The sequence below is a fragment of the Argopecten irradians genome, chromosome 14 (assembly GCF_041381155.1).
Source record: "Argopecten irradians isolate NY chromosome 14, Ai_NY, whole genome shotgun sequence".
In the NCBI taxonomy this organism is placed as follows: Eukaryota; Metazoa; Mollusca; class Bivalvia; order Pectinida; family Pectinidae; genus Argopecten; species Argopecten irradians.
The window spans coordinates 12,201,123-12,213,072 of NC_091147.1; the positions used below are offsets into that span (position 1 = coordinate 12,201,123).

The window sequence follows — 11,950 nt, forward strand, 5'->3', positions numbered from 1 at the left end:
TATGCTTCTCTAGCTCTAACATCTAAATCTCTCTCAATCTCTTTTTCTCTTAACTCTTTTTCTATTTCTCTTTCTCTCATTTCTTTCTCTATTTGTTTCATTTTCATTTCATGTTCAAGTTCCATTTGTCTAATTTTGATTTCTGAAGTGACTGTTTCCTCTATATTATCTAATGCACTAGAGTCAAATTTGCCATTGTCAACAAAATATCTTATAATTACATTCCTAATTTCAGCTTTCCTCAAATTAGTTTTGATAGTAAGGCCTAAATGTTTACCCAATAACAGTAAATCCTTCTTACTAACTTGCAAAAGAACTTCCAGGGATGGCGCTTTAACAAACTGTTCTACCTGTATAGAAGTCATGTCTATCTAGCTGTTGGTTTCAAATGTAAACTCCAAGTTTGTACACAAATTTTGAAAATTTCTTAATTAATTTTTCGAAGTTAGATTTCACAAATAAAATATCGATCTCGGACAAGAGCCCCCAATTCCTGTTACATGAACGAATAACAGAAATGAGAAACCAGCAGCTAAATTCAAAACACAATTTAATTATATATACAATATCATACAGAGATGATTTACAATATCTAAAGTAATTGGTGGTGGTACAAGGGTAATACGATGATTTTAAAGTGTTACTTATCTGTATGCGAATGTCCTGGTATAATCCTTTATCCTTCCAGGTTTTAAAGCAACAATAATCACAAATCCACGAGGAAAATGAATGTCCACAGATGATTTGTAAAGTTCCAGGCAATATGAATAAATCCACACAAAGTGTTGTAATAACCCACAGATAAAGTCACAATAGCTCTCCCAATAGAATCTTATATGGCGCTATACAATTCTTGATATGTCTAATTACAGGTCTCATTACAGTTCTGATTAGCCTTGGACAGCTCGAGTATATATAGCTAAACCCTAGTTCAAGAATATTGGAGAACCTTCTACTTCTAGAAATATCTAACTAAAAACAGTAAACAAATAAACACACAGAACTTTCTGGAAATAGATCATTCTAGATCTCTACTTATAATCAACATGTTTACAAACATATTTGTTTATACATGATAATATTCTAGAAAGTTCTATAACCTAAATTAATTATATGAACTTTATAGGATGTATTGATGGTATAGCTATAGGAGTTATCTCCCCTATCTAATAACTACATGTATTTACTGTCATACATAACACGATGACCTTAAGATGTCCTCAAGTTTATTTGTAAAGTATCATGCGCATGGCTAGCTATATTCGTTCGAAAGATCGTTAGTCCATGTATATCCGCATTGTTGACATGTGATGAAGTCATCGAATGAAGACAGACAACTCTAGTATCGTATATATCTAGGGTTAGATAGCTTCATTGAGTGAATAAACACACGTTCTTCACATGGATTATCTACATTTCATTCCAATAATGAACTTCTGTCGCGCCTCCACAGAAAAACTAAAATAAATCAGTAAATAAATCATAGAAAATTAAATTTGGTGAGTATGACGTTTCCTTGTGCTCTGTACTTTTTGGCGCATAACTTGATCTGAAAGAAATATCAAAATTATGAAGATTTACCTATATTTCATAACGCAGTCTTTTGTCTGTACGCATACATCTCGCAACAGTAAAAACTGAAAGTATTAATTTTGAACCCGTATCGATATAAAGAGAACCCTTTCGTCCTATCGATTGAAGTGATTGTTTTTACAGAAAAGGGAATCGCAATACGTGACGGGTGTTTTTTGTATGTTTACATACCGTGATCGAGTAATTTACCCGAGAGTACGTGTTTACATAGGCTTGTAGATGTATTGATCGTTATGTACAAACGGATAAATTCGTAGTCACACGTTGTCACACGCGAAATAAAACCGCAATATGATGTAATAAATGGAAAGGAAAGTCAATTGCAATCACATTTAACTCATATATTGGTATATCATATAAATCGTTGATGTTTAATGTTTAAAGAGTTTAACTTAAGTCCAAGCACAAGTGAACGGTAAATTTAGAGACTGCTGTTGAGTTAAACAAAACTGTTTTGCAATAATGAAATACAATATTTGCCGCAAAACGTTATTAAGACAAATCTTTTTGATACGAACTTCTCCTTATTTGGAAGTAAATTGAAATCGTTTTGCCTCCACTTTATTTATACTTCTTTAAGAAATATATAACACATTTGCTTATAACAAGTTATCTTTTGCTACGAAATGATTTCGTGGATCCGTCAAGTTAATATTTACTCGAGTAGAAAATCTTCCAGAATTTCGTTCTCAAAGTGCAGGATGTAGCCTTGCGAAACAAATATGGAATCGACTAACAAAAAATCAAATACGATCAAACAGGTATACAATTACATGTTGATAGTGAGCTTAGTAACTACGTTGATTCGGGGTGCAATCAATTAGGAGTTTTAATTATTTTTAGTTTCAGAAACTCTATAGCGATTTTTCGTTATAACGAATTATTGATCCTTATCCCATGTGGTTCGCTATAACAAAGGTTCTTTTTTGTACAATTTGACGAATACCGAATAATTAAAGACATTTTGCATTTTAAATACTTTGTTTAAAAGGTTTGGTATTTATGCTAATTGTTATTATCTAAATTCGGGGTGTTAATATTTCATATGTGTAACTCCCAAAACGAAACGTCATTTCGAGATCCAAATAATGATTTGTATACAATAACAATAATGTTCTGGTTGTCGTCAAATACAAAATAAATGAAGTAACAACGAATTACATGGATGTTGTTACAAATTATTGTTATTAACGTTTTGTCGAAACGTATTGAAACAACACTTACATGTCATTTACCGATACAAATTAAAGTTTGCTGCTTTAAAACGCCTTTAGTCATGTAATAGTAGTACTAGCTTTCTTGTCATTTTTTATACGCTTACCTGGTACACAACTGGTTATAATTGCATTCATTGTGCTACTCTTTACCTTATTGTTGCAGTTCGTACGTAAACTACAATGTTAAAGAATATTTAACCGTTACTCTAAATATATTTCGCATATACTACTTACCGTTATCAACGACTCGATGACCTTAAGATGTCCTCAAGTTTATTTGTAAAGTATCATGCGCATGGCTAGCTATATTCGTTCGAAAGATCGTTAGTCCATGTATATCCGCATTGTTGACATGTGATGAAGTCATCGAATGAAGACATACAACTCTAGTATCGTATATATCTAGGGTTAGATAGCTTCATTGAGTGAATAACGCACGTTCTTCACATGGATTATCTACATCTCATTCCAAAAATGAACATCTGTCGCGCCTCCACAGAAAAAAAAAATCAGTAAATAAGTCATTGAAAAAAAATTGGTGAGTATGGCGTTTCCTTGTGCTCTGTACTTTTTGGCGCATAACTTGATCTGAAGGAAATATCAAAATTATGAAGATTTATTTTTAAGGCATAAAAACAACAATTTTACAGTACAATTTTTTTGTGTTATAACTAACGTTTGTAAGTCATCTGAAGCCATTTGAATGATTTCTTACAGCTTCGTTCATCAAACCTTATGGTTTTTAATTGATTAACGATGAAAAAATAGCATGTCAAAATTTTCCCTAGTTACGGCACATATAACTTTAACAGTAAGTTCACAAAGGCAGTATAATACACGGTATACTAGTCTGTTCAGCTGTATAGAATCCTGAATGGATTTACAAATGTAACTTAGCTGATTGTCCATAAAGCAATTAATTGTGTATATATTTATATCCACTAGGTAAGTACAGTTGTACATATTATACACTGTACTTGTTTAGATATTGATATACACTGGTACCTACTTTTTCACTAGTGGTTTCTGTAAATTGCAAAATAATGCACACACTTTCAACATTTGGTTGGCCAGAGGTTTCACTTTTAATGGCATAGTATCAGAAAGCATATGGAATTTGTTTAGTCTCTCTATAGCCCTCTCTACATGTATTCTTAGACGGGCATTTTTTTTAGTTTTGGAAACATCACTTGCATTTAGGCGTTTCCCTTTTCCCCAATTACATTTTCTGGTGAATGGAGGAATGTTTAATGTGGCATGTCTTTCAAGTAAAAGATCTCTAATAAAAAAGCCTCGGTCAGCCATGACCTCGTCCCCAGGCCTTAAATGATCAAGGAAGGCACTATGCATTGTAATGTATCTATCAGATGTGTCTCCGTCCCACAAATCTGACACATAGATAAACGCACCTGATGGACTTATTCCTAGCAGAGCTTTATACGTATTTCTGTGTCTGTGACTGTGCAGTAGGTGATTTTGGGTTTTCTATGAAAAATTCTGTGCAGTCAATTATGGTAGTTGTATTGGGGAAGGTTTCCTTAAATGATCTGGGCATATATTTCTTGATTCTGTTTGATGATGACCACTTTAAAAGTGGACAAAATATAGCATGCATACATAAAATTTATCCATGTAGTAAAAATTTGTGAAACTCTACTGTTGGACACATTGAACATATCAGCAATGACAAAGGTAAGCAAAGCCAACCTCAGCCTGACTAATGTCAGAAGAAATTCATGAAAAACATAGTAATTTTTTCTTGGAGGGCCAGTCTTTTTTCTCCAGGTCTTCATGATAAGGGGGGTCTTCTGTGACCAGTAATTGAGAAACTGGAGATGCTTTCTTCAGATTCCCTACAAAATACAGCATTGAAACAGTTACTGATTTGCAGGTAATTTAATTAATGCAAAATCATAATGTTCATCACAAAAGTATGTTTATTATACATGCTTGTATGTATATTTTATCAAATATATCTTCATCCTTAATATACTGTTGCTGCATTTCGCAGAAATATTGAACTATTTTGTATTTATTATCAACTGCTATTTATCCACTTTTAAATATATATTTGCCATGAATTTTGATTTGAAAGATTAGGTCAAACTCCATATACCTGGTATATGTAAATTATTATTCAGCTATAAATACACCCAATCTTTACCAAACAATGTGTTGAGCATTAGTAATGATGGCAGCCCAGTGTACTTTCTCACAGTTTTCATCAGACTGAGTTATATTGTTAACCACAGATGGCCTCATGTTTTCTTCCTCACTATCCTCTAAGGACTTTAGTTTTTTCTCAGCTATTTCCATGTCTTCCATAGAAATGGTATTTTGGACACAAACATCATGCACATCATCTCTAGACTTCTGATATACATGGTCTATCATTACACCTGAAGTGATATGATTCCAATTTTAGGATAATAAAACATGCAATATCTTTTTATTATCAAACATGTGTATGCATACATGTAATATATACACAAATATTGTAAGAAAAGAACATAATGTGAAACATTTAAACTGACAATGTATCATCTAATATTTAGTCACATTTTTGTCACCTCCACATCCATTTGTGTATACATGTACTAGGTTTTTTAAAGGGAAATAATTTTTCTAAATACTTGGGTATATATTGTTGGTATGCATTTACTAAATTATTTTATCTTATATAGGTTGTGTTCTATTGAGAATTTTAACTTTAAACATATTTGTTGTATAAACAGTAACATTCCAACTTAAAAAGCAATCTCCTATCATTATGATAAAATCAATATATTAGTGATGACTTTCAAGTTTTATTATTACCATCTTTCTGTGGAATCTGTGAGGTATCAACTATTTTTTCATGTATTACAGGGATAAATATCTTGTGACCAACCTGAGAAATAATGTTGACATAATGGTGATTTCAGTAAAGTTGGATATTGCTTTTGGTTAATGATGCTGTGGATTTATCATATTTTAGTTCAAATATGGATACTATACTTAGTGTTTAATGTGTATAGTACAATACATTATAGTAAAAGATTATTTAGTGATGGCAGCATTAATTGCATAATGACTAAAAATGTGAACATGTTTATTTGTTCACCATAAATAAACGGGTACTCAGGAAAACAAATACATCTTTTTATTTTCCTTGAATGTTAAAATTAACTTATCATGCAAGTAAACACATGGTTGATATTGATTGTAATTAGAATTAATTGGCCCTGTTTACCTAATCAGTATCTGGAAAGTCAACAAGCATCATGGCCATTGGCATCTCCTCGGTATGATCTGTACATGTATTTGTCGCTGTGTGCTTTGTCGAGTTCTCTTCATCCCTACACCTACCAAGCTTACTGAGTAAACGTGTTGATCTTGGATTGCATGACTGTTTATAATTATTATAAGCAAATAGTTCGGGATAAGGGTGGTTATCTGTGGGCTTGCCGTCAACAAAATGACGAGAACACAGTCTGTGCCGTTTATTTGGGTCATAGTCCTCTCTTCGCAACAGCTCCAACCATCGTTTTCGGGCTTTCGGCGCTTTCTGTTGAGATAGAATTGGAAAAAAATTCAATGCCGCTCATAAAATCATACTTCCCTCTTTTACAATCTGCGGAATTACACCCTTCGGCAACACACCAGCGGTTCGCAAACGGCATTTTGACAGGAGTTGCCAATGTAAACAAGTAGGACCGGAAGTAGGGTACCAGGACTTTTTTTGCAAAATCACGTGACGTACGTCATAACTAAACACAAAAACCGTCCGGAAACCGGTAACTCGGAAATCTCGTATTTTCAGAAATGAGTCAAACTTGGTTAGAGTTATTAGACTGAGATAGTATTTTAACATCACATCCATATAGGTCCCTGCTGACTCCCAGGGACCTGAGGGTGGGGCCAAAAGGGATCAAAAGGGCTAAACATTTAAAAAAAAAAATCTTCAAATCAACTGAAATACATAAGATGTGGAAATACATGGTAGATATATACAGAAATACATGGTAAATATATACAGAATGTCACAATATTTTGATCAAGGAAAATAACTAGAGAATACAATGTTTATTATCTTACTTATTTTACTGGTTTATTTTGGTGCGAGACTTAAGAAAGCCGATATGACGAGCACCAAAATAAAACTAGTATTTTAATAAACTAACCGTATATTCTGATTATCCTATATCTGTTATGACAAACGCCAAAAGTTAAGACACACCAAAATGTGGCTATGCATTTTTTGGATTGTATGTAACGAAAAATAAATCTACATATCATTTATTAGGTATGTGTGAACACGTACTCTCGGGTAAATCACTGTTGTAAAAAAACATATATTTAAGGTATGTGCGGTCAACCGGAATCAACGTTACCGGTTTGAGTCTTTTTTTTGTGCAATCATGTATATGATTAGATGTATGACTATTAATCACTTCTATTAAAACAAATATTTTAAATGGATGTTTTTAGTATCGATATGGTTTCAAAACTTATCACGTCAAATTGCCATTATTTCGGGATATATGTGTATAGAAAAACTAAATCTTCAGATTTTTTTCTTTTGATCAAATCAAGTTATGCCCCAAAAATTTGCATGCTACAAGGAAAAGCCAAATTTAAACTCACCAAAATTTAACTACCCTATTTTGATGCAAAACGCCAAAAATTTTACCGACGCCAAAATATCTCATTTTACGGTATCACTGAAACAATATGAAAATACTCAAAAACAATAATTACCCATCAAAAAAATACTTTACAATACATAAGTTTGCCATGACCCAAGAAAAAGCCGACACCGCCATACGATATTTTTGATAACGTAAAAATGACGACATTCCGGTGAATGTGATGTCACTTTTTAGCGGGACTGAATGACGTTTCATACACCAGAAGGTTAAAGTTCTGGGTCAGGTTAGAAAAAGTTCCGTCAGATGTGGAACAAATTCACGTAATCGTAGTGACGGATCAAACACAAGTTTATCTAGCAGTAGTAATCCGTCAGTATATGGGGCAGTTGCAGGATAAAAGAAGATGTAGCAAATATTATATAATATATACAACATTAAAAGTAATATGTTTTCATCCACTTACATCGCTGAGTGTCTCTAGTATCATGATTCCACAACCTCTCCCCGGACATATCCGTCAGCGTTAGCGGAGAACGCCTGGCACTTGCCGGTAGGGGACGCCATCCGGGCTTTCGTCAGGGTCACAAACATATCTGGGTATAAAATAAAAAGTCTATGCAATAGACGTCTTTTTTCACAATTCGTATTTCCCGCTTTATGCTTTATGTTTTTGTTCTTTGATTGGTCAGTTTATATCATGTGATCGTCATATACGTAACGCACATGCGCATATGTCATTCTTCGCTGACAGAAAAAATTGTAAGACGCCATTTTGTAAGACAAGAAATTTTGGAATTTCATTCGTTTATATCAGCGTTGAAGACGTTATACCACTACCAGTAACTAGATTCTTATCACTGATTGGTCAATTGCAAATTGGGTAAGTTTTTTGTGTTATTTTATGGTTCAGTTATCACACAAATTTGGGTCACTATGTCAGACCCTGCTCGAGTTTTGGTTATCGGCCACAGTTTCATTGTGCGTCTCGCTTCATATATCAATAACTCCCCATCGAGGGCTAATTTTGGTTTATCTCGTGATCTTGTGGATTTCGTGGGTATCCCAGGGGCTAATATGCAACGTATCGCTTCTCGTTTTGAGCTTCCCGGTTCGACATCTTTTTACGACGTCATTTGTTTACAATGCGGCGGAAATGACCTAAGTAGGCCACGAGGTTTGCCTGATCGTGTGGTTGACGCTATTATGTATTTCACCGAGGAACTCTTGTCCAGGGGTACCAGGCATGTCGTTGTTTGTCAGTTGTTTCGGCGAGAGCGAACACGTCGTCATAAAGGTGATGTTGCGATTTCAATATACAATTCGCGTGTGGCCGAAACCAATGAGCTATTGCTTCATAGACTTAATAATTTCCAAGGTGTTACCTTCTTGCGTCATACCAGGGAGATCTGGGATGAACATGACTTGTTAGGATCAGATGGTGTGCACTTTCATTGCTTAAAACCTTATTATCGCTCAGTTAAAGGTGGTATTATCTATGCTCTTGCCCAATAAATTTTTTACAAATTTCCCTGTTTCGGTAGAAGTTACCTCCCTTTGAGAATTTCCTGTGGTCAGAGATTTATTTCGGGGTTACTTCCCTTTACACGGAATGAGATCTATTATCACTAAGCCTACAACTAAATATATATTGCAGCCCAAAACACCTGTAGTTAGCATACTTTTGCTGTGATACATATCAGTATGGAATTAATGAGTAATTGCAGATTTTTTTTTTCATAATCATATATACATAAAAATATATTATAAAAAAAAATATATATATATATATATATATACTTAAAATCCATAACATCACTTAAAAAATATTAAAAAAAAAAAAAAAAAAAAAAAGTGTTATGTACACAGCCAATCGGGGCTTTACTGGTACCAGTATATACGCCATATCTGTTTCGGCAGCGGTGTAAACTCTGAGAGGCTTATTTGTGTACCCGCGTTATTATATTCTAATTATTTTGCCTTTGGCCCGCGTTAGTTTTATTATTTTGCCTATGGCCCGCGTTCATATTTTATTACTTTTTTTATTAGATACTCATTACATTTCGGCATTTTAAAACATAACCTAGGCGGTAAACCTCACACTATACCTATCAAGGCAGTAGCACATGGTCACTGCCCTGTGCAATACTTAATGACATATCTAAGGCATCGCGGTACAAAACCGGGCTGTCTCTTTCAAACTAAACGTGGTGACGCTTTCTCACGCAGAAGTTTTGACTCGTTGACAAAACAATGCTTGTCCATATGCGGACTTGATGTGACTCGATTCAAGGGTCACTCATTTCGTATAGGTGGGGCATCATTTGCTGCTAATATATTGGGCTTGTCTGATTCTCAAATACGAAGTCTTGGTCGATGGAAAGGTGACGCTTTTAAGGTCTATATTCGATCTCCTGCCATGTAAGCAGAATATAGACCTTAAAAGGTGACGCTTTTAAGGTCTATATTCGATCTCCTGCCATTTCACATACATGTTAATTTTACAATGTTATTTGTTCCACACAGGCTATAGTGACGGTACGTCCAGGTCATTGTGGTATAAAATTCATTGTAGTTAACATGTTGATATAAGTTTGATATTTGTCTTTGATGTATATATGTTGAGACTACATCTGCGACTGGGAACTCAGTGGCGGTACGCCCGTTCCCTGGTGGTTTTTCTATGACTCTAAGTTTTCTTTTGATGTACTGTGTTTTACTCTGTAACATTTGGTATTTGCAGAGATATATGCCATAAAAGACTTGTTGTAAAGTCTGTTTGGACACTGAATGTGTTTCCAACATTATTTGCTTCTGTTATATGCATTGAAGTTATCATATTGTTTTGTTTAGATATATATATACATATATATGTTAGGTTTGTTTATACGCAGCAAGGGTGGCGGCAGTTCCATATGTATTAAGGTAAAAGTAACCTTTTGGCGCTCTTTAGGCCGCACCTTCACTCAAAATTCTTTTCGATAAATAATTTGGGTTAAGTCAAAATAAATATTTTCGGCCGCCTTCATAAAAGGTGAGCCAGTTTTCTGCCAAAAATCCTTGTTGCGTTGTTTATTCTTGATTATTCATTTTGAGTAAACAGAGCTTGCTGCTTTATGAGAGAGCATACAGAATTGAGGGATACAAAGAAGTGGTCTTTCGATTTTTGTATACGAATAAGGGGAAAAATACTGTTGACACCGTCACATATCGCCATGGATGACTCTCCTGTAAATGGATATATTTATAATGTGTTTAAGAAAATGGTAAATGGTACAGTTGTTGTTTTTCTTTCCATCTTATATAAAGAAAAATGACTTTATAGCATAATTAAGTACTATTGGTTTGCTGGTATGACCAATACTAAATTTAGACATAAGAATAATCATACAGTTATTGTCTCCTACTGTGCAGACCTCCGAGCAAATGTCTTGGTGAAACCTTAAAACAAAATAGATCGATGCAAAATAATCTATTTTCCCATACACGCTATTTATGCCAGAAAACGACCTACCGATTCTGAGAGACTGTGTCGCGAGGTTGACAGCCACGAGTGATGAGGAACAGGCTGTGTCGATAGTTAGTGATGGACCCAGTAAGTTATAGTTGTACGACACCCGAGCCGTGATGATGCTGGCCGCGTCTCCGGTCACGGTGTAGTTCGTCATTAACGAATAGTCGCCATCTTTGGAGGTCTTGGCGTCACTGTTCATGGCGCCAATGTAAACACTTGTTTGTGAACCATCCAGCTCTTTCCGGGTGATCCCGCCGTCTTCCAGGGCCATGTGTACACATTCAAGGACGTAACGCTGCTGGGGGTCCATTTCTGAGGCCTCCATTTCGGCAATGCCGAAAAATTCATTGTCCCAGAAATCATGACTGTGAAAGGAAAAAAATAAGAAAAATACCTAGATTAATAAAATATAATAACCTCTAATCATAAAATATGAGAATATGATATAAAACAATCCATAGTAACTGCCAACAGCCTATCTTAAAATTGTGCAAGTCGGAAGAACTTCTGGTTGACACGTAGATCGAGGATTAAAAAAAAGAGATTTTTTTCTTAGGCGTACACTTGCAGTACAGCTAATCTTGAGGTTCCAAAAATCGGTTTTAGTTTATTTCGGATAATAAATATATATCTACATGTATTAGATATGCAGATATCTCCTAAAAAACATACAATGACATTCAATATTGTGTATGATGACATCGATTTTACCGAACTTCGATCGTTGTCACGTAGACGCTTTTCATGGCTACAATTTTGGCGCCAAATTCAAATTTATGCTTAAATATCTGCCTCAAACGACTTTTGAAGCTAAGATATCTTGACGATGGAAAGATAGATTTTGATAAAATATATATCCGTTAAAACAATATAAAATCATAGATTGTCTAAAGGGTAATTAATTTTCCATAATCATTTTTCAGATATTATATCCAGGCCAGATAATGGCTTATTTGTACCATTTCTTAGCTTTGCATAGCACCAAATCGGTAGCATCG

The 11,950-nt window shown here is 34.5% G+C and overlaps 1 protein-coding gene and 1 pseudogene across 1 annotated transcript; both read right to left on the reverse strand.

Annotated features, from left to right (window-relative positions):
* Positions 1 to 3,815: 3,815 nt before the first annotated feature.
* Positions 3,816 to 6,477, reverse strand: LOC138307041 (uncharacterized; annotated as a pseudogene).
* Positions 6,478 to 7,924: 1,447 nt separating this feature from the next.
* On the reverse strand, positions 7,925 to 11,277 carry LOC138307043 (uncharacterized). Its single transcript, XM_069247667.1, has 2 exons — positions 10,953 to 11,277; positions 7,925 to 8,034 (listed from the first exon to the last, which is right to left on the reverse strand). Exons 1-2 carry the CDS (start codon positions 11,275 to 11,277, stop codon positions 7,925 to 7,927), a joined length of 435 nt encoding a protein of 144 aa, XP_069103768.1.
* Positions 11,278 to 11,950: the final 673 nt, after the last annotated feature.

Excerpts from the sequence above, each read along its gene's own strand:
- LOC138307043 (XM_069247667.1), bottom strand. The coding sequence starts at position 11,277 with ATGGAGGCCTCAGAAATGGACCCCCAGCAGCGTTACGTCCTTGAATGT. Across the intron at positions 8,035-10,952 it reads GACACAGTCTCTCAGAATCG|ATATGTTTGTGACCCTGACG; the intron begins GTAGGTCGTTTT and ends TTTTATACCCAG.